Source organism: Eleutherodactylus coqui, chromosome 7 (assembly GCF_035609145.1).
Source record: "Eleutherodactylus coqui strain aEleCoq1 chromosome 7, aEleCoq1.hap1, whole genome shotgun sequence".
Taxonomy (NCBI): Eukaryota; Metazoa; Chordata; class Amphibia; order Anura; family Eleutherodactylidae; genus Eleutherodactylus; species Eleutherodactylus coqui.
The window spans coordinates 87,884,426-87,908,560 of record NC_089843.1 but is presented as its reverse complement, the minus strand read 5'-3'; the positions used below and the strand labels follow the sequence as shown (position 1 = coordinate 87,908,560).

Genomic DNA, 24,135 nt, shown 5'->3' with positions numbered 1-24,135 from the left:
TGACCTTGGATATATACATAATTACAGTTATAAAAGTTCTTCAACCCTCATTACAAATTAGATTAATTTGCAAAATGTACACATTTTTAGCTCTTTGCAAAAAAAAATCTTGGAAGAACAATTTAATTGCTCAACAAAATTAATATAACCAGTGGTTTCTCCAAATTCAGCACAAAATGCCACTTTTAATGACTACTGCAGTCTCAGAATTATTCAAGCCCTTCATGACAGGCGTCTTTAGCACTTAGTAGAGCACCCTTTTACTTTTATGATCTGCTGCAAATGTGATATATAGCCAGACACCAGCTTCTGACAGCATTCCTGAGGAATCTGAGTTTATTCCTTGTGGGCAATGGCCTGCAGATCACTCATATTCTTGGACTTGCGTTCTACAACTGCCTTCTTCAAAGGCTCCCATTTTTTTTAAAGAATTCACAAAGTGGAGCAAGTTCAGAGAAAAGTTACCAAGATGGTTAGCAGTCTGCAAACCATGTTCTATGAGGAACAGTTAAAGGATCTGGAAATGCTTAGTTTTCAAAAAGAAGACCGAGAGGAGACTTAATAGCTGTCTACAAATATCTGAAGGGCTGTCACAGTGTAGAGGGATCAGCCCTATTCTCATTTGTACAAGGAAAGACTAGAAGCAATGGGATGAAACTGAAAGGGAGGAGACATGGATTAGATATTAGAAAAAACTTTCTGACAGTGAGGGTGATCAATGAGTGGAACAGGTTACCACAGGAGGTGGTGAGTTCTCCTTCAATGGAAGTGTTCAAACAGAGGCTGGACAGACATCTGTCTGGGATGATTTAGTTGATTCTGCATTAAGCAAGGTGTTGGACCTTATTACCCTGGAGGTCCCTTCAAAATCTACCATTCTAGTATCTTATGAAATGCCACCCAAAACTTTCTATTAGGTCATCAGTTGACTGTGACGGCCACTCCAGAATTATCCAGGACTTCTGAAACTAAACCTTAGTAGACTCTGAGGTATGTTTGAGATCATTGTCCTGTTAGAAGGTTCAATGACATCTAAGCTCAGCTTCTTCACAGAAGGCACAAAGTTTTCTCCTAAGATGTCTTGATGCTTGATTAAAACCATCTTGCACTCCACACAGTGCAAATTTCTAGTGTTAGGGGAAGCAAAGCAAACCCAAAGCATCCCCGAGCCACCGCCATGCTTCACTGTAGGCAGGGAGTTCTTCTCAGCACATGTTTGCTTCTTCTTCCTCCAGACATACTGATAGGCCCAAAACATTCCAGTCTTGTTTTATTGATTCACAAAACAAATTCCAAAATTTCTGTGGCTTATTTATATGGTTTTGAGCACATTGCAGCTCAAATTCCACGGAAAGGGAATCTCCTGTCTGCCTGTGAATTGGCCCTGCATGCACAAAAATTACAATAATATGCGCGGACACTTGTGTAACACCCTGATTATGTTACTCATTCCTGCGCAAATACGCTGCCGCGAGCGTATGTAACAACACCCTAATGCTCCTTGCAGAGGAGCCAGTTCTTGTTCGAACGAGGGAACGAGTGAGTGACGTCACCGCTAACTCGTTCGTACTTGTGCAGTCTGTTTAGACATGCAAATGCAATGTATGCTCCTTCAAACGAGAGTCATTTCAGAATTGTTTAGCCCCTGTATAAGTAAATGAGATGGGCTGAACGAGCACTGTTAAAACTGAACGATAAGCGAACGAGCCAACAATGGATTTATACGTGCATAAAATGAACGGCAAATGAAAAGTGAACGATTCTCATTTGTCCTTCAGTCGTCAGTTCGTGTTTGGACCGGACGATTATCGCTCGCTATCGCCCGTTTGAACCCTTTAGGGCTCTTTCATACGTGTGTTGTGATTTTTGGCTGCCACATCGCGGCCAATAATCGCATGAAAGAGAAAAAGCTACAACTAAGTCACGGCTAAATCTCCTATTTACTGGCCTCTTTACACCGCTGGGGTAGCGTATATGTAGTACTGCCTGGAATTCCGGGGGCCAAGGGGTGAGACTTTAGCACTGCTCTCCCACTCACTTCCCCTCCCTTTGCCAGCTGATAGAAGCCTATGGGAGCTTCTGGCAAAAGGAGGGGGAGGGACTTTAGCAGCATTGGATAAATGAGCCGCTGCTAAACTCCCTCCCCCCTACTCTTTCCCTTTTCTGACAGCTTTCACATCTCCCATAGGAGTCTATGGGAACCGCCTGTGCATTCCAGCAAAAAGATGGGACAAGACCTATCTTTTCTGGCTGTGCGTAGAAGCGGAGCTGGCTGGAATTGTCAGCGTACATGCTATATTTTCCGGCCAGCTGATTTTACATGCCGGAAAATCGCCCATCTGAATGAATGCATTGGAATCCAACGCTTAAGATGGTCGCGATTTCTGGACGGCGTTTTATCGCGGCAAAATAGCCACAATAAAACGCTGGTGTTTAGACGAACAGTCATCAATGTGCTCATTGGCCCCTGTCACATAGAAGTATTCTTACTTGAAGATTTGTCTCCTTGTCTTCACTATAATTAGATCATTAACGTTTCCTTAGTTTCATGCTTTTTAAAATACCCATTGGACTACTAAGCAATTACAATACATCATTTAGACACATTTTATTCACTTTCAAGTAAGTAAAAATAATGTTCTTGTCTCTAAACCCAAAGAAGAGTACGTTATTGAATAATCTCCAGTAAGTCTAGCGTTAGCTACATAATTAGTTCTCCGCTACAAGACGATGGGGCACATCTGTCCCTCTACAGCCCTGGTGTTCCTTGTGCACCCGCAGATGATGTGTTCATGTGCCACCTGAGCCTCCACTCTCCTCATTGCTGTATTTATTGGTGGGCATGTACCATCTGTACCCTGTAGAAGACAGAGCAGGATAAGCCTTAGGGCAAAAACACATTGGCGCATGAGCTTATATGCTCGCTGCTATAGAGCATATTAGCGCATAGATGTTTTTTTTTTCTTTGGACTATAGTCCGCGCTAGTGCACTCCAGTTTGAAAAAAAGTCGGGAAGATATCGGCGAGAATCCGGATAGTGGAAACGAAACTATTAACAGCAATGGTTTTATTGCATACCATTATGTGGCCATGATTTTCACGGTTGCATAAAGGGACTAAAGCACCCCCATCCGTTAAAGACCTTAGGGATTAAACAGATGCGTGTAACACGCTGCCATATTGCACGCTGGAAAATCTCACTCCCATAATATGGAGGATAAAATCCATTGGTTTCAATGGGTTCATTCTCACTTTTTTTCTTGCACCTGTTTTTGCGGGTGCGACAAAATAGGACCTGCTCTATCTTGTGCGTGTTTGCCACCAAAGAGCCCCCTAGAGGTCTATAGGAGCTGCACAAACATGCACATCTGCCCCCACACTAAACGCAGTGCATACAGTGATCACCAGCCACACGTTATGGGAATTAGTCTTTTAATGAGTGTGTGAATGAGTGGCTCCTCTACAAATACGCGCCATATTTGTGCAACCACAAGAGCAAAATTTACTCGTTCTCTGCGCAAAAAAATTGAGCAGGAGCGAGTGTGTTGTGTATCAAGGTCATCTGTGTAAGCCCTTATGAATAAGAGGCTTTTGTCTACAGAGAATGTATAATAGTCTAGGTTGTACATTATGTAACTACTCAGATATACAGCTGGCGACATAACCAACCTGAAGACAGGAAGGGCTTAAATAGACGAGCGTATGAAATGTGTTTGCACGCATGAAACCCACGCCATATAACGTGTAGAATTAAAGCCATTGATTTCAATGGGTTCAGTCTCATGAGCATGTTTCTTGTGCGCAATTCGTGTGCGCGAGATAAGATAGGTCTTACCCTATATTTTTCTGTTTTCTTATTAGGCTTAAAATTGTGGTTCTATTGTACAGAAAGGGAGTATTATGCGAACTGCGAGTGCAAAAATTACAGTATTGGGCTGCATTCCCACGAACGTATATCGGCTGGGTTTTCATGCTGAGCCGATATACGGTGTCCTCATCTGCAGGGGGGGGGGAGGATGGAAAAGCCAGGAGCAGGAACTGAGCTCCCGCCCCCTCTCTGCCTCCTCTCCGTCCCTATGCACTATTTGCAATGGGGAGCGGCCGGACGGGGGCGGGGCTAATTCTCATAACTTAGCCCTACCCCCATCCTCCCTCCTTTCATTGCAAATAGTGCAGAGGGACGGAGAGGAGGCAAAGAGGGGGCGGGAGCTCAGTTCCTGTTCCTGGCTCTTCCATCCTCCCCCTCCACCCTGCAGATGAGGACGACGTATATCGGCTCGGCGTGAAAACCGAGCCGATATACGTTCGTGTGAATCCAGCCTCATGCACTGGCGCGTGCATATTAGCCTGATTAGTGGCATCTCAAAATCTTGTTCATGCGCAAATACACTTTATTGTGACAAGCATATTAGCGCATACGTTAGAGATGAGCGAGCGTACTCGGAAAAGCACTACTCGCTCGAGTAATTTGCTTTATCCGAGTATCGCTGTGCTCGGGTCTGAAGATTCGGGTGCCGCTGCGGCTGACAGGTGAGTCGCAGCGGGGAGCAGGGGAGAGCGGGCGGGAGAGAGGGAGAGAAAGATCTTACCTTCGTTCCTCCCCGCTCTCCCCTGCAGCTCCCCGCTCCGTGCCGGCACCCGAATCTTCAGACCCGAGCACAGCGATACTCGGATAAAGCACATTACTCGAGCGAGTAGTGCTTTTCCGAGTACGCTCGCTCATCTCTAGCATACGTTCATCTGTTGAAGCCCTAGGGCCAGCTTCAGACGAGTGTATTCTCAGAAAAGAAGCAAGGAAGCTCTGTCGGCGCACATCCAGGGACCCAAGTAAGATATATACGTATCAGTTCTGTTATTTTAAGCCAAATAGCAGACAGGTAGGTAATATAGCAACGTGCAGTGCTGCTGTGCTACCTACCTGACTGCTATATGGCTTGAAATAAAAGAATTGATACTTATATATCTTACCTGGGTCCCTGGTACCCTTTTCCGAGACTACACGTTAGCGCTGGGTGAACGGAGCGTGAAGCCTCCAGATTCTCTTCTCTGCCTAATCAAGCTGGTTGAGTCACAGCTTGCAGAAGTGAACAGTAGAGCTTGGGGCACTTTATCCTTGTTTCGCTACAGATGTACATATGAGGCGCTTACCTTGTGCTTTTATATAGATAGTGTATTGTCACACATCTGTAATATGGGCATCTTAAAAATAGTATTAACAAACAAAAGGCGCTGACAGCATAGTGCTAGAATTGTGATAAGCGCAGCGCTGTCAGTCCGTCAACTGCCGAGAAAGAGGACGTGCCCCCTAACCCGAACAATACTGTCATTAATGTACCATTTCAGTGGTGGTGTCAATGGTCCCTATGGTTATTTATCTTCACTACTATATCAGCTCTGACTAACTTCGCTCATTGTGAGTTTGGTGGAGGGGACATGTTCTCCTACCCGGTGGTCAACAGACTGACAGTGTTGTGCTCAATTCTAGCACTGTGCTGTCAGCACCTTATGTTTGTATGGTTACCCCTTGCAGTAGGGGGATTATTTCCGTTGCACAAGTGTCATGGTGATAATAACTTCCTCTTCCATAAACATGGCAAGGAATACTCCCCTTTGGCTGTGATCAGCCTGTGATCTGCGGTATAATGCTGTTTACTGCTATAGCAGTGTCCTCATTGCCCTGGTAACCTCTGCCATCTAACCTACTATTGGACAAGAGGAAGGGGGCTGGTAATAATGGGCGGTGTTTGGAACCCACACATGATCCAACCCATGGGTAGGGGATAAACCAGAGCTGGGATGATTAAAGGGGTTGTCCCGCGGCAGCAAGTGGGTCTATACACTTCTGTATGGCCATATTAATGCACTTTGTAATGTACATTGTGCATTAATTATGAGCCATACAGAAGTTATAAAAAGTTTTTTACTTACCTGCTCCGTTGCTAGCATCCTCGTCTCCATGGTGCCGACTAATTTTCGCCCTCCGATGGCCAAATTAGCCGCGCTTGCGCAGTCCAGGTCTTCTCCTGTTCTCTATGGGGCTCCGTGTAGCTCCGCCCCGTCACGTGCCAATTCCAGCCAATCAGGAGGCTGGAATCGGCAATGGACCGCACAGAAGAGCTGCGGTCCACGGAGGTAGAGGATCCCGGCGGCCATCTTCACCGGTAAGTATAGAAGTCACCGGAGCGCCGGGATTCAGGTAAGCGCTGTCCTGTTCTTTTTTTCAGTCCCTGCATCGGGGTTGTCTCGCGCCGAACGGGGGGGGGGGGGGGGGTTGAAAAAAAAAAAACCCGCTTCGGCGCGGGACAACCCCTTTAAGGCTGAGTGGACCTCATCTAATCATTATCCGTCAGTCCACCATCAGGGCTGATGCTGCTACTACTCTTCCATTTTTTATTTTGTGTGGCTGGGGAGGATTGAACTCTAAGCTATATGAGCAAGGATAGAGTTATTGTACTCTAGGGATCTGATTGACCTAGGGAGTGATGACTGAAGCATGTCCCACTAGGTTTATAGTGCCAATAATTTACACTTCAGACTATTCTTTATAACTAAGACTTATATGGTTCCTGCTGATTTCAGTTGTCCAAATGAAACTTGTCAAACTTTTAAAATTTTGACTCTTGATCCAGCTATGAGAACCTTTAAATCTTCTATCCATCATCAATCTTTGAATTTTTGACTTACTGATAGGCTAAACATTGAGCTATATCTAGTTATATGAGCTAGTAGCTGATATACCTGGCTTCGCCCGAGTTAATTGGTACTGGTATTTATCTGGTGTTCACACAGAAAATCTTATGAAGTCGTGGTTACTTTAGAGATACCGGGAAAACAATATGTTCACCATTTTGCATGGTTCTTTGCGTTATCCAGGAAACACAACGTGAAGGCAACGATGCGACGTTTCCTTTATATAAAATGACATCAGGAAGTGAGAGAATTAGATTACGTATATAAAATTTAGACGCTAATTCTTTTGCGCTTAGAATTGAATAATTGAGTTGGGACCCATTAACTTTTCCTATTTATGACATAATCAATGCCCGTGCAAAATTTCACGTTTCTATGACATAAGGAAGTGAGAGAATTAGATTCCGTACTTAAAATTTGGACGCTAATTGTTTTGCGCTTAGAATTGAATAATCGAGTTGGGACCCATTAGCTTTTCATATTTATGGCACAATCAATGCCCGTGCCAAATCTTAAGTTTCTATTACACCACAATGTGAGAGAATTAGATTTTGTATGTAAAATGTGAACGCTAATTCTTTTGCGCTTAGAATTGAATAATCGAGTTAGGACCCATTTACTTTTCCAATTTATGACATAACCAATGCCCGTGACAAATCTCAAGTTTCTATTACATCAAGAAGTGAGAGAATTAGTTTCCGTACGTAAAATTTGGATGCTAATTGTTTTGCGCTTAGAATTGAACAATCGAGTTGGGACCCATTAGCTTTTCCTATTTATGATATGATCAATGCCCGTGCAAAATTTCACGTTTCTATGACACCGGGAAGTGAGAGAATTAGATTCCATACGTAAAATTTGGACGCTAATTATTTTGCGCTTAGAATTAAATTATCGAGTTGGGACCCATTAACTTTTCATATTTATGACACAATCAATGCCCGTGCCAAATCTCACGTTTCTATTACACCAAGAAGTGAGAGAATTAGATTTTGTACGTAAAATGTGGACGCTAATTCTTTTGCGCTTAGAATTGAATAATTGAGTTTGGACCCATTAACTTTTCCTATTTATGACATAATAATCAATGCTTGTGCCAAATTTTAAGTGAGAGAATTAGATTCCGTATGTAAAATTTGGACACTAATTCTTTTGTGCAAAGAATTGAATAATCGAGTTGGGACCCATTAACTTTTCTTATTTATGACATAATCAATGCTCGTGCCAAATTTCGAGTTTCTATGACACCGGAAAGTGAGAGAATTAGATTCTGTACGTAAAATTTTGATGCTAATTCTTTTGCGCTTAGAATTGAATAATCAAGTTGGGACCCATTAGCTTTTACTATTCATGACATAATCAATGCTCGTGCCAAATTTTAAGTTTCTATGACATCGGGAAGTGAGAGAATTAGATTCTGTACATAAAATTTTGACGCTAATTCTTTTGCGCTAGAATTAAACAATCGAGATGGGACCTCTTTACTTTTCCTATTTTGGACATAATCTATGCTCTTACCAAATTTCATGTTTCTACGACATCGGGAAGTTGGAGAATTAGTTGCAAGTCAGTCAGTCAGTGAGTCAGTGAGGGCTTTCGTCTTTATACATATAGATAATAGTTTACTGATTAAGAACAATAGAAATGTATCAGAGTAGCTGACTAGGCCGTATTAAGTACACAAAATTATCGAGTTCCATCCGTAGTCTTGAGAAATAATGTAGTAAATTCTCTATTCTGCAAACAGGGAGATAAAACAAGGAGCGATCCTGTATGGGCAATGTATTGGATTAAATGAATCACTGTTATCCAGTATTACTTGTTGCTTGAATAAGTGATGCGTATGTGGTTGAGACAGCCATAACTCTGCATTGGATGTTTTCTGTTACCTCCTTTACCTTGCATATAGGGATTACGATGGACCAAAATCTATTATCCTAATCAACCAGTACGTCTACTCTGTAGGTCCTCTTGTTTCGTTCCCTAGAAAATTGCCTCTCGTTTGGGGTGACCCAACCTTGGGGACAACCATTAGTTATTTGTTTGTTAATCTCCAGTCCTTAGTTTTTATATATACAATGATAAAAGTTATATTTTAGGGTTATTTTCTGTGAAGGGCTTATTTGGATTATTAGATCCCTCTGCCCCGGTGATTTCTAAAATATGAAGAATCTAAGTTCTTCTCCTACTTGTGTTTCAATAGAGATCAATATATATGGTGATTTTTCACAAAACTCTATGAAAACAGTAAATTAAGACATGGGATTTTTAAAGTGACCCTCCTGTTTCGGGAAAAAAATCTTTCCCGAAACTAGAGGAGGAAGGGTATATTACCATATTACATGCTATTGTTCTTCTCTGCCTTCCAACTGATCCACCAATTCTAGGCCCCATTTTCAACTGTCCTAGATGGCTGACACAATCTACAGACTACCTACTTCTCATAGTACATTGGTAGTGTTAGACTACCAATGCACCATATTTGCTCTCTGATTGTCCAGAGCTGCTCATGCGATCCACATTGGCCAGTCAGAGAGCAGTGCACGCTGTGCATTAAGTACTTACTAAATTGCTGCAGCCATCTTGGATGGCCAAAAACAGGGCCTGTCCCTGGTGGATCAGAAGTGTAACAGAGAAGAACAACTGCAGGTAATGTATCCCTCCTCCACATGGACAAAATTTTGTCTCAAAACCAGAAAGTCACTTTAGAGAAAAATATGCACATTTTACACAGAACCTAATTTGGTTGCGTGCAAATCTTTGCAAATAGAGTTTAATTATCTTTCTTATAGCTATGTGTGGGGCGTAACTATAGAGGATGCAGGAGATGCGGTCGCACCCGGGCCCAGGAGCCTTAGGGGGCCCATAAGACCTCTCTTCTCCATATAGGGAGCCCAGTACTATGGATAAAGCATTATAGTTGGGGGCCCTGTTACAGGTTTTGCATCGGGGCCCAAAAGCTTCAAGTTATACCTCTGCAATGTAATATATCATATGCTATTGAATGAGCACAATCTACAATTGATGTTGAGGGTTTATTCTGTGTCGAAGAAAGGCAGCACTTAATATCCTTCAGATCGTTATTGCTTTATACCAAATGTCCCTAACATTTTGTACCTCATGAGCCACATTCAAATTTGAGTGATGGCCAGGAGCCATAACTTTATTGATTTTGGTAAAATAATAGCTGTTATCAATGCCATGCATGATGTCTGAATGTGGAGAATGCTGTTACTGCCTGAGAGCATTGTATATAAGAAAGGGATGTAATGCAGAAAAGCCTTGTTCTATTTCGCTAAAACGTCGGCTGAAAATCACGACTATATGAAGCATTTAGATTCCAAAGCATTAGTTCAGATGGGCGATTTTCCGGCGTATAAAGTCGTCCGCCCAAAAAGTTAGCACATACGCTGTGGATTCCGGACAGACGCTTTTATGCGTAGCCAAAAAAAAATCTTTTGGCCACAATCAGCCAGCAGCTCCTATAGAAGCCTATGGGAGCTGCCGGCAAGAGGAGGGGGAAGGAGGGTCTTTAGGCCCATTTACACACCAAAAGAATCTTCCAAACAATTAAAAGATTGACAGTTTTAGTGATCATTTTGCATAAACTGCTAATGGACACTAATGTCCATTAGCAGTTTATGACCTTCATTTGTGTGTAAATGAGCCTCCAGCAACTGTTTGCAAATTCCAGTATGTAGTCTGGACTTTGCATTCAGCTGCATTGTCTTCGCATGGGCTGCCATGGGCTGTCAGCTAAATACAATGTAATAAGCTGCTCCCATGGAGAACACAGCGTGCGGTTCCTGCTATCTCTTTCCGGCTGAAGAATGGATTTTAAGCTCACCTAAAAATCATCGTTCAGCAGAAGAGTGAAAGATAAAAGGGTTTACATGCAACGAGTATCGCTCAAAAACCACCGTTTGAACGAATTTTGAGCGATAATCATTGCATGTAAATGGGGCTTCTAGCAGCGGCTCTCGCTGCTAAACCCCCTCACTTTGCTGGCAGCTTCCATAGGCTTCTATGGTAGCTCCTATTGCGCGATCAGCCAACAAAGGGAGGGGGAGAGAGTATAGCAGTGCTAAACTCTCTCCCCCGGCCGACAGAATGCCAGACTGCGGTGTATATACGCACCCGGACGTGTGGATGGGCGAGAAAACACAAGATTTAGCTGTGATTTGGTCTGGGCTTTTCTCGTGTTGGTATGATTTTCAGACACAATGCGGGCGGACAAAAAATGCAACACCCATGTGAAAGAGGCCTTATAAAGAGATATGTCAGCTTAACCCCTGTTGAATCAGTTGGGATGAATTGCAGAAAGCCTTTTTCTATTAGAAAAGAGATATTTCAGACCTGATGAACCTATGAATAGAGGGTTAAATCAGACAGACTAGGTGGTCTATATGCTATTAAACACAGACAGGAATAGCCCAATCCTGGGACACGTACGTAACTCACAGTGGTGGCACTTCAGTCTGACAAGTCAGCATATTTTTGATGCAGTATCCCCATAGTGTAGGGTAAGCGCCTTGTTCACACTTCCATGACCCCAGTGTGAGAGAGAGGTGCTACTCTATTATAATGTGGGATTAAGGGCAGCTTCACGCAAGCGTAAATGCAAAAACGCACACGATAGTGGGACTTTTTTCATACTAAACGTTGCACTATTGCGCTCATCTGTACATTTTACTATACTTTTTTCACTGCCAGGGACTGTTCACATTGGCGTAGGGCACACCCACGTCGGGATTTAAAAGCCTAATTAGCGTCAGGTGTTTTCGATTCCCCGTAAAATTGCACAGGACGGTTTCACGTGAGCGTGTTTGCCCGTAAAATCTGCACGCACAATCCCCAGAGAATAGAACCCATTGATTTTAATGGGTTCATTCTCATTCTTTACTTTTCAAGGCGCATTCCGTACGCACATAAAAAAAATCTGCATGCTCTTTTTAGTGCGCATTTGCACACCAAAGACCCCGTAGGAGTCTATGGGGTGGTGCGCACCCGATACCTTCACGATTGTGTAACACATCGGGAACTAATTAGGCTAAATTGCCATTTAACTAGGGAAGTGTCCTGTGCCCAAGTAAAATGTCCCAGCCAGCACAAAAGGTACAGTAATATGTGCAAAGACATGCGCAAAAGCGCAATGTTCATGGCATAAATAGGTTCCGCTAATGCATGCACTTTTAAAACATTGTTGGCATGTTATGGGGGTAATCGCCTTGCTCACACTTACATGAGAGAGATGCTGCTCCACCACAGTGCACATCATTCATGATACCTGAAGTTCTAACGGAATCAGTAAAGGTTATGGTTTAGTCTTTTGCTAGTCAGTGATTCTGCCATATTTGAAGTATAGCGTTATCTACTAATAATATCTGGTTTTCGGTGAAGTGTATACAGCAACTTTGGCTGTGAAAGATGTTGCATGGCCTCAGATGGCACTACAGCCCATCGCATCCTAATGGCAGTCACATTGTAATTTGCAAGTTGATGATTTTCAGGTTGTGTCAACTTGCAAGACCCAACGTGACCGTATGAACTTCGTTCAGGTTGTGATGTAGCAGGGCCATAGTGCGATCTTTGGCTGCGTGATATATGTCATGCCTAAAGTTGCCGTGTAGACCTAGCCTAAATGTGAAGAAGCAAAAAATGTATAAAATTCTATGAAATTTGGCAATAGTATTATGCCTTCTCACTTGACATTGTTTGGTGATATAGATATATCTGCAATAATGTCAATTACCAGTACATATGGTCATACATAAGGGCTCCCATAGCGAGCCGTAAAGAAAGGGGCCACAAGTCGCATGTGTGTCCTGAGTCACTGGTTGGAGACCACTGCTCTATATTATATGTTTTAGCTCCAAAATTGCAGGATTAGTCAGCTCTCCTGACATATCTCTTTTGGTACATACTTGCAAACCCCATAAAATAACAATTCTGCAGCACTCTTTCACTGTGTTGTGGCATTCCTCGGTTATTCCTCAGGGAAATGTATAAATTGATTGACTTAAATTAAACTTCATTTACTTAAATTAATCAATTGACAGAATTAGGCTGGATTCACATGAACGTATATTGGCTCGGTTTTCACGCCGAGCTGATATACGTCATCTCTCTCTGCAGGGGGGAGCCTGGAAGAGCCAGGAGCAGGAACTGAGCTCCCGCCCCCTCTCTGCCTCCTCTCTGCCCCTCTGCACTATTTGCAATGGGGAGAGGCGGGACAGGGGCGGGACTAATTCTCAAAACTTAGCCCGGCCCCCAACCCGCCTGCTTGCATTGCAAATAGTGCAGAGGGGAGGAGAGAGGGTGGAGAGGAGGCAGAGAGGGGGCGGGAGCTCAGTTCCTGCTCCTGGCTCTTCCATCCTCCCCCTACCTGCAGATGAGGACACCGTATATCGGCTGGGCCTGAAACCCCAGCTGATATACGTTCGTCTGAATCCAGCCTTCAACTGTGTTACCATTCCCTTGGTCAAAATGAATGCACCTGCACACAGTCTGACACTGTCCAATTAATGCTGGCAGCATCATAATATGTAGACCAGTGTTTCCCAACTCCAGTCCTCAGGGACCCCCAACAGGTCATGTTTTCAGGATTTCCTCAGTGTTACACAGGTGATGTAATTATTGTCAGCGCCTCAGACATTGCCACAGGTGTTCTTACTATAGGATTGCCAGCCACCGGGCCGTTCTGACCAGACCGTTAGGAAGTGTTGAGACCATTGGATGCATGAGAGCATACAAGCCGACCGGGCTCAGGGCGCTCAAGACAGATTACCAGTAGAGAGGATCATTGTTCAACACATCGTCCAGCAAGCACAAGCAGCTCCAACTTTTTCATTGTATGCCATCCAGTGACAGATGTCACCAACGTTACAGCCCCTTTATCTATCAGAACCATTTCAATGCACTTAGCTGAAGAACATTTGGTCTTTCTGCACCCATTACATGTACTGCTTTTGACATACACCATTCCCTCTGCTTGCAGTGGTATCGTGAAAGATTAAACTGGACTGCTACGGAGTGGAACTAGGTTGTCTTCAGCAATGAATCCAGGTTTAGTTTGGGCACTGATAATGGCCATGTTCATGTCTGGAGACCTAGAGGTGAGTACTTTAATCTTGCCCCTGCTGTGGAGTGGCAAACTGTCCCCACTGCTGGTATGATTGTCTGGGGGCATCACATACAACAAACTAGAGATGGCCTAACAGGTTATTAGAGCCTCCATGTCTGCCCATATCACATCTTGTATCCAAGCTAGAGGTGGTATAACAAGGTACTAGAGCCTCCATGCCTGCCCATATCACATCTTGTATCCAAGCTAGAGGCGGTACAACAAGGTACTAGAGCCTCCATGCCTGCCCATATCACATCTTGTATCCAAGCTAGAGGCGGTACAACAAGGTACTAGAGCCTGCCTTCAAGTCCTTCTAGGTCTTGATCTTTTTGACAATGAGTGTGTATAGATTGCATTTGCCATCCTGGAAAGGGATTTCTAGTAGTTATATCATAATAATCTTAAAATGCAAGTAGCTGCATATCTAGGATTAGACATGAGGTATGTGTGAAGAATCACTCTATTAAATCTAGGCAAGTAATGCTCAATGAAATGAAACTCCAAATTGTATGTGACATGTAGGAACAGAAAAATCAATGATAATGAGGTAACAGAGATCCAGACACTGAAGACATGAGTTACAGTAATTAAAGGGCATATGTCACCTGGTTTATACTGCGCTGAGCGGAGAATAAACTAGTGACAGAGACCTTGGTGCAGTAGTTTTCTTGAAATCATTGTAGAGCAACTGCACTGTGAGCCAAGTGCTGGTAGTCCACTCCGTGATATCCCGTGTGGTCAGCAATACTTATGTTTATTTTGTATGCGATAAATGTGAAAAGGTTTTTTTCTTTTAATTCATTTATTTATTTCATTTATTTAAATGTTATTAACCATTTTTAGTCCCACTAAAGGATTTGATCATGAGTTCACTTTGGTATTGCAGTGTATTGTGCCTATGCTGAATTTTGAGTACAAAGATGGCAGACCTGGGAGCCCAACATCCCGACTGCCATGACAACAGCTAGGCATTGGCGTAGGAAGGTGGGTGCGGCAGGTGCGGGCCGCCACGAATGCTGTCAGTGAAAGGGGGTGACAGCTCAGCGAGTCAGCTGTGGCCCTGGCGTGCAACAACTTGGCAGTGTCGTGCTGCAGTGAGTGGCGGCAGGTGGAGGAGCTACTACTGGAGCTGCGTGCTGTGGAGCTATGTGCTATGGAGCTGCTGCAGGAAAAATAAGCACCTGTAGGCTGCCCTGTCTGCACTCTACCTGGGGCCACATATGACTAACTGGCCGCAGAGGAGCTTCCTCGTACAACCCAGGCTGTCAGAAGCCCCTCACACAGCCTGCACTGCCCCCCCCCCCCCCCCCCTAGCCCTGGTTAATCCTTCCCCGCCGGTCCTGACATGAGGGGACACAAACACCTGCAAAGCTGGACAGCTTCCAGCACCTTTGAGAATGTCACCATCAGGTGATCACTTGTGTGGCAGGAGTCAGGGATCATATGACTATGGGGAGATCAGTGGATGCAGGACTCTGCTGTGCTGGTTGTGATCCCTGCTTGATGAGCTGAAGGGACCAGGATGAAGTAGAGCTATGTGTGTGATGTGTAGGGGTCAGGATAGATGTAGCAGAGCTGTGTGTGTGATGTGTGCGGTTCAGGATGGATATAGCAGAGCTGTATGTGTGATGTGTAGGGGTCAGGATGGATGGAGTAAAGCTGTGTGTGTGATGTGTGGGGTCGGGATGGATGTAGCAGAGATGTGTGTGCGATGTATGTAGTAGAGCTGTGTGTATGATGTGTGGGGGCAGGATGGATGTAGCAGAGCTGTGTGTGCGATGTGTGGGGATCAGGATAGACGTAGCAGAGTGATGTTTGTGATGTGTGGGGTCAGGATGGATGTAGCAGAGCTGTGTGTGCAATGTGTGGAGTAGAGCTGTGTGTGATGTGTGGGGGTCAGGATGGATGTAGCAGAGTTGTGTGTGATGTGTGGGGATCAGGATGATTGGAGTAGAGCTGTGCATGCGATGTGTTCGGGTCAGGATGGATGTATCAGAGCTGTGTGTGTGTGTGATGTGTGGGGATCAGGATGGATGTAGCAGAGTTGTGTGTGTGATGTGTGGGGTAGAGCTGTGTGTGGTGTTTGGGGGTCATGATGGTCGTAGCAGAGCTGTGTGTGCGATGTGTGGGGTAGAGCTGTGTGGAGATCAGGATGGATGTAGTAGAGCTGTGTGTGATGTATGGGGATCAGGATGGATGTAGCAGAGCTGAGTGTATTAGAGCTGTGTGGTGTCAGGATGGATGTAATAGAACTGTGTGTGCGATATGTGGGGTAGACTGTGTGGAGATCAGGATGGATGTAGTAGAGCTGTGTGTGATGTGTGGGGGATCAGGATGGATGCAGCAGAGCTGTGTGTGTGATGTGTGGGGGTCAGGATGGATGTCCAGCTGGCCATGCAGTGACAGTCTCGGGACCCGAGGAGGAGACCGGAAGAGCAGTTCACGCGGTAAAACAAGGTATGTACCATGTACTGCATATAATCTTATATGTTTAGGTGGTATACGTTATACCAGCTGTACATATAATTATGTACAGGACATATCCAGGTTATATCCGCATCACTATATATAGGGGATGTATATCTCCTGTATATAGTGATATGGAGCATGGTGGTATAACCTGGGTATCTCCTGTATATAATTATATATGTACTACTGGTATACGCTAGACATCCCCTGTATATAGTGATATGGAGCATGCTGGTGTAACCTGGTATATCACTATATACAGCAGCTGTACATACATAATAATATACAGAAGATACCCAAGGTAGGGCTCCTTCACACGGGCGAGCACGATATTGGGTTGTGAATCATGGCCCGGTATCGCGCCCCCCTACCATGTGAAAGCCCTGTGGATGCGAGGAATTTTCATGTGAAAACAGCCTCACATCACTGCAGGGATGAAGGGAATCCCCGCGCGGCTGTCAGAGCCGCGGCAGAGGATGAGAGGCTAGCTGCAATTCAGCAGGGAAGCTGTAAGCATAATACAAATAGCACATTTTTCACTTGCGTTTTGTGGGTCACTGTCTATTTTTTGGCTTTTTTTAGATGTTTTTGCTTAGACATAAGTAAACATAAGTAAACAAATAGTCACCACCCAAAAAGCCCCCGTGAGAAAAAACTCTTGTGTCGATTAAAACATTTTTGGCATTTTTAAATCAATTTTTTTTTTGGGGGGGGGGGGGGGGGTAAGGGGGATGGCAAATTGACCAAAAATTGATGTTTCAGGAAAGCCTTAAAGGGAATGTATCATCTGTATTCTTTTCACTAAGGAAAACCAGATAGTGAAACATATTCCATTTTCTCTCTTTTTTTTCTATTTTTATTTTCTCCCTATAGATTTTCTTTTTACTCTATTGTGTGTACACGACTATGGGGCGGCCATCTTGTGTTTACTGCAGTTCATAGCATTCAGAGAGATGCTTTACTGCAGTACTCATGGGCCTTTCACACAGTGGACAGAAGCTGACTTAATAATTTCTACAGGAGACTATTGCAGCATGTACTGTGACTTATGCAGGGAAGGGGAGGAGGTGAGCTGTGACTATCACTTTAGCCTTAAGATTCTTGTTAACGTTATGTGTTTCAGTAGCATCATGTGAGAGGAGTTTTTCAAAACTAAACGAAATTAATCAAGACCTCTTAGGTCTACTATGAGTCAGGCACGGCTCTCTGGCTTAGCCATCTTGTCAATTGAAAACAAAGCAGCGAAAGGAATTGATTTTGATGATGTGATTTCAAAATTTTCAAAGACCAAAGTTAGGAGACAAAGGTTTATGCCCACGATGTTAAGTAAATAAACCAGAAAATTACACTTGCAACTGTAAGTATCTTGCCTTTCCTTCTTTTAATAATTATGAAATTGGGGCGGCGGATGGAGGGGTCAAAAAATTTTCTGCACCGGGTACCCCTGACCTTGCTACGCCACTGCAGCTAGGCACCCCATGATTGTGTCGTAGGGGACCAGTTGGTAAACGTATTGAAGGTATACTTGGAAGAATCTTGAGGGCGCTTATATTTTATAGATCAGCGGGAGTCCCAGGTCTTGTTTATTCACCACTATATTCCATGTTGTCTCATTTAACATATCCTATTTGCTTTACTTGCGTTTTGACAATGAATGGCTTTCCTATTATGTGCCCACATATGTGCCTTGTGAGATTAAGGAGCCTTATTTCAGCCTGTTTTATCTTATATGAGATATATGAGAAACATGGCTCTCTGACATGAAATCCCGCTGTGGGTGGAATGCCCAGCTATGTGAATTTCCACTGCTTTGCTCAACTGCACAAATGAGATTGATCCAACTGGCAGAACATGGGACAAGCTACTTTGCGGATACAAATGGTATAGAATAGGAGTTATACAATTTATTATTGAATACATATGTTTGTGTGTTTGTGTGCAAATACATATATATATATATATATATATATATATATACATATATATATATATATATATATATATATATATATATATATATATATATATATATATATACACAAACACATCATTGAGTTTGTCTGGGATCCCATGGAGACAGAAGGATTTGAGCAAGTCTACATCCACAAATGATCTGTAGTTGGTACCTCAACAATCTACCTGACAAGCTCCTTTAAAAACTGACTGGAGGTGTACATAGAAGAATTCATGCTGTTGCGAAGACAAAAGGTTGGGGACACCAAATATTGATTTCTCTTATATTCAGTCACTTTGTATTTTGTTAATTGACAAAATAAACTAATAACACTTCTATTTCTGTAAGAGTTCTTACTTTACAGCATTCCTTCCACACCTGCCTAAAACGTTTGCACAATAATATATATATATATATATATATATATATATATATATATATATATATATAGTACACAAAATATATGTAGTGATCGTTATCCCAATTTATCACAATGCATTAAATATCCAGCTAATGTTGGTTACATCTGTCCATACACAGTGGAGCCTTTTACATATACATAGTGGCTTTGCAGTGAGCACCCATCATGCTTGCAGCAGTTTCCATTGTCTCTTATCTGACAAGGAACCAGTGAGGTTAGCAGTTCAGCTGAAGATCCTTGATATTATGAAGATAATATTCACAGTCCTGACAGTTTGTAAGCACAGTGAGGGGTAAATCTACTAGACCGTGGTCACTTTGATTGTCACAACTTATAGATCAATCACATGTTTGTACTATTTTAGCCAGAGGCAAGAAAACCATTCCGTCATCTACTATTACATTATTTCCATGCTTATGATCTTTGTATGGAGAGCCAATGCTTCATACAGAGAGGGTTAGTATCATACGAATGTAATTGTGAAGCACAGGCAATGAGTAATAGCATTAATAGTATTGACAATAAATTACTAATGATTCAACTAACTCTCACACCCATCCAAAATAATGATGTATGACACATTAATACAATTCTATGTAATAGTGCTACATATGGGCAGCACCATGGCTCAGTGCTCATCAGTGGATGTTCCTGAGTTTGTATTCAACCAAGGGAAAAATGTGCATGGAGGTTGTATGTTAGTTCAGTATTTATGTGAATTTCCTCCAGGTTCTCTGGTACCCCCCCCCCCCCCCTTCAAGAATGTACCCCACTGAAAGGATAACTGGTTTCTCCTATGAGATCGACCCTAATGTTTGAGTGACATTAGACTGTGAGCCCCACTGGGGACAAGGATTAACGGGAGTGATGATAATCTCTGCAGAGCACTGCAGAATATGCAAGCAATATAAATACAACAACAAGAAATACATTGTTGTGTGTTGTGTAAATTGTTACACAACATTCATCAATGTTTCTATTTATATATTTTGATTCTGTTCTAAAAGAGATAAAATATACAGTATACAATCCCCCCCCCCCCCTCCATCTTTTGCTGGTGGTGCTATATTATTACAACATGGAGACTCAGTATGACCTAGTTCTATTAGGGTTGCTTCTCTTGCACTTGGAAGTAGTTGCATATTCCCTATGAGACAAATGGACTCGACGACTCTGGAGGTCCATCGCAACTCTACCATTCTATTTATGAAATATTCATAGCTATTGGCTGGCTGATACAACATGTTGCAAAAGAGGACTAATCTTCCCACTTTTTGAACATTTTTTGAAAGTGCAAGAATGTGTAAGGAAAGGGGTAATTAATACAGAAAAACACATTTTTTGAAAGCACAAGAAGAGGTAAGAAGTAAATCTCAGAAATATTTTTTGAAAGTGTAAGAAGTGCTATGAGGAAAATCTATTGAGCCATGATCACTTTGGTTGTCATTCCGTCATCATTTGAAAGTGCCAGAATTAATAAACAGTACTGTGCAAAAGTTTTAGGCAGGTGTGGAAAAAATGCTGTAAAGTAATAATAAGGTATAATACGTGGCGGAAATCCGCTGCGTTGCCCACCGCTATTAGGTTCTATTGAACCCAATAGCTCAATGCTTACGGTGCGGAATTCCATCGCGGAATTCTGCACCATAAAATCACCCGGACTCACGCGCGGCATGCTCTATTTGCCGCGGGTGTACGCGCGGATGGCTTCCATTGCAGTCAACGGAAGCCGTCCGTTCACGCTATTTTCCACTGTAGCACAGGGGAAGATAGCGTGAAACCGCCTCTCCACCTACCGCCAGCCGCGTCATATGACGTGGCCGGCGCGTCATGTGGCGCTGTGGGCGTGTCATATGACACGGCCGGCGCGTCACATGATGCTGCTGCGCGTCACACGTTCTATTGCGCATGCATGCTGAAGCGTCATGCGGGACGTGGGACTCCGGATCCGGAGGTAAGTATTGGGGTCTCTGGGGGAAGGGGGGCGCCGTGATGGGCTCCGCTGCGGAATTCCACGGCGGAGCCCATCACGGCCGTGTGAAGCCGGCCAAATAATCTTTATTTATATAGCGCCAACATATTCTGCAGCACTTACAAAACAGGGGAGAACCGATACAAAAAACAAAGATATAAAAACCACGGTTACATGTAGTAATAGAGTGATGGAAATAGTCAGGGTGAGGGTCCTGCTACAACGGGCTTACATACTACAAATAATGGAGGGATGCAGAAGGTAACGGGGCTGGAGATGTATGGTGAGGGGGAGAGTGTGGGATGCTATACGTGTAGACAATGGTCAGACTTAAGCCACATAATGGCTAAATTGGTATGACTACAGGGGGCGGTTGATGACGGCTGGCAGTGATTGAAGTCCGTGGGACAAGGAGCATGTTATCAGGCGGAATACAGAGAGGTTTGGTTTAGGGGATGTGGTATGCCTCCCTAAAGAGGTGCATTTTTAGAGCATGCCTGAAGTTTAGTGTGTCAGTGATTGCCCGGATAGTTTGGTTAGCGCATTTCAGAGGACAGGTGCTGGTTTGGAGAAGTCTTGGAGGCGGGAATAGAAGGTTCAAATTAAATGGGCCCTTAATATGATTTCATTAGAGCAGTAGAGAGAGCAGGGTGGGTAGTGGATTGAGATGAGGGAGGCAATGTAGGGCGGCACAGTGCTGTGGGGAGCTTTATGGATGAAGGTAGTGAGTTTGAATTTAATTCTATCATTTTTCAAAAACAGAAGATGTCTGATTGGCTCCAAATTTATTCTGCAACAGGACAACAACCCCAAATATACAGCCAAAGTCCATTAACAGCTATCTTCAGCATAAAGTAGAACAAGGAGTCATAGAAGTGATAATATGGCCCCCACAGACCCATGATGTCAATACTATCCAGTCAGTCTGGGTTTACATGAAGATTTGAGCAAGCCAACATCCAAAGAAGATCTGTGGTTAGTTCTCCAAGATGTTTGGTACTACCTCCCTGCCCACTTCCTCCAAAAACTGTGTGCAAGTGTACCTAGAAAAATAGATGCTGTTTTGAAGGCAAGGGTAGTCTCACAAAATATTGATGTCATTTAGATTTCTTTTTTGCTCATTCACTTTGTATTTTGTTAATTGCTGAAAAATAATATTAACACTTTTATTTTGGAAAGCATTCTTACTTTGCTGCATTTTTTTCTACACCTGCCAAAAACTTTTACACAGTACTGTAGATCTGTTGTTCATAGTACAATTGTAGACGCCTTAATTATGATTCCATACAACATTCCGATTGCTATACTGGAAATGAAATGTAGACGCTTGTAGAAATACTTTAGGGTAACCCACCATTCTTAAGACTGCATGCATCTATTGCTCTATTAACATGGGTGTCTTAAGTATTCAGTCATTGCAGAAAATGAGAAGTTACATGTCATACTGACCTTGTGATGACATAGGGCGCAAAGCACACCACAAATGATCCTATAAAAATACTGATTTTCTTTGTAGCCCGCTGTCTTCTCCTCTTTTGCTCACTTAGACACCTTTGCTTCACACTGTAAGGTAGATACGCTGTATGATTACACAGTAATACCAGAAAAACTACTGATGGGACATAGGTATTACCATAGGTATTGCAGCGTAAATAATCTGACATGCAACAAGGGTGACAATATTATATTATAATATGGACACATTTAACATTAACCATTCATAACTGGCTAGATAGATGAATAGATAGATATTAGAGAGATAAGAGATAGATAGATAGATAGATAGATAGATAGATAGATAGATAGATAGATAGATAGATAGATATTAGATAATTATGAGATGGATAGATATGACATAGATAGATGATAGATAGATAGATATGAGAGATAGATAGATAGATAGATAGATAGATATGAGATAGATAGATACATAGATATGAGATAGATAGAATATAGATAGATGAGAGATAGATATGAGAGATAGATAGATAGATAGATATGAGATCGATAGATAGATAGATATGAGATAGATAGATAGATAGATATGAGATAGATAGATATGAGATAGATAGATATGAGATAGATAGATAGATAGATAGATAGATAGATAGATAGATAGATAGATAGATAGATAGATGTGAGATGATAGATAGATAGATATGAGAGAGATAGATTTTAGATAGACAGATATTAGATATATAATAGATAGATATGAGATAGATAGATAAATAGATAGATAGGAGATAGATAGATATTAGATAATTATGAGATGGATAGATATGACATAGATAGATGATAGATAGATATGAGCTAGATAGATAGATATAAGATAGATAGATATAAGATAGATAGATATAAGATAGATAGATATTAGATAGATAGAATATAGATAGATAGATATTAGATAGATAGATATGAACTAGATGGATAGAATATAGATAGATGGATAGAATATAGATGGATGGATAGAATATAGATAGATTGATAGATAGATATGAGATAGATAGATAGATATGAGATGATAGATAGATATGAGAAAGATAGATAAAAAGATAGATAGATATGAGATGATAGATAGATATGAGATAGATAGATAGATAGATATGAGATTGATAGAATATAGATAGATGAGAGATAGATATGAGAGAGAGATAGATAGATAGATAGATAGATAGATAGATAGATAGATAGATATGAGATCGATAGATAGATAGATATGAGATAGATAGATAGAGATATGGAATAGATAGATAGATATGAGATATATAGATAGATATGAGATAGATAGATAGATATGAGATAGATATGAGATAGATAGATATGAGATACATAGATAGATAGATAGATAGATGTGAGATGATAGATAGACATGAGAGAGAGAGATTTTAGATAGACAGATATTAGATATATAATAGATAGATATGAGATAGATATATAAATAATAGATAGATATGAGATAAATAGACAGATATGAGATAGATAGATAAATAGATAGATAGGAGATAGATAGATATTAGATAATTATGAGATGGATAGATATGACATAGATAGATGATAGATAGATAGATAGATAGATATAAGATAGATAGATATAAGATAGATAGATATTAGATAGATAGATAGAATATAGATAGATAGATATTAGATAGATAGATATGAACTAGATGGATAGAATATAGATGGATGGATAGAATATAGATAGATAGATTGATAGATAGATATGAGATAGATAGATAGATAGATAGATAGATAGATAGATAGATAGATAGATAGATATGAGATAGATAGATATGAGATAGATAGATAGAAAGATAGATAGATAGATAGATAGATAGATAGATAGATAGATAGATATGAGATGATAGATAGATAGATATGAGATAGATAGATAGAAAGATAGATAGATAGATATGAGATAGATAGATAGAAATGAGATGATAGATAGAAATGAGAGAGATAGATTTTAGATAGACATATATTAGATAGATTATAGATAGATATGA

General features: G+C 41.9%; 1 protein-coding gene across 1 annotated transcript in view; it reads right to left on the bottom strand.

The window, feature by feature from the left end:
• The window catches only part of GPR78 (G protein-coupled receptor 78), a 39,424-nt gene that overhangs the window by 12,703 nt on the left and 2,586 nt on the right, over nt 1-24,135 (bottom strand). The window contains exon 2 of the mRNA XM_066574651.1: nt 22,082-22,195. Within this exon, the coding sequence (XP_066430748.1) occupies nt 22,082-22,195 (114 nt within the window). The remainder of the gene's footprint in view (nt 1-22,081; nt 22,196-24,135) is intronic.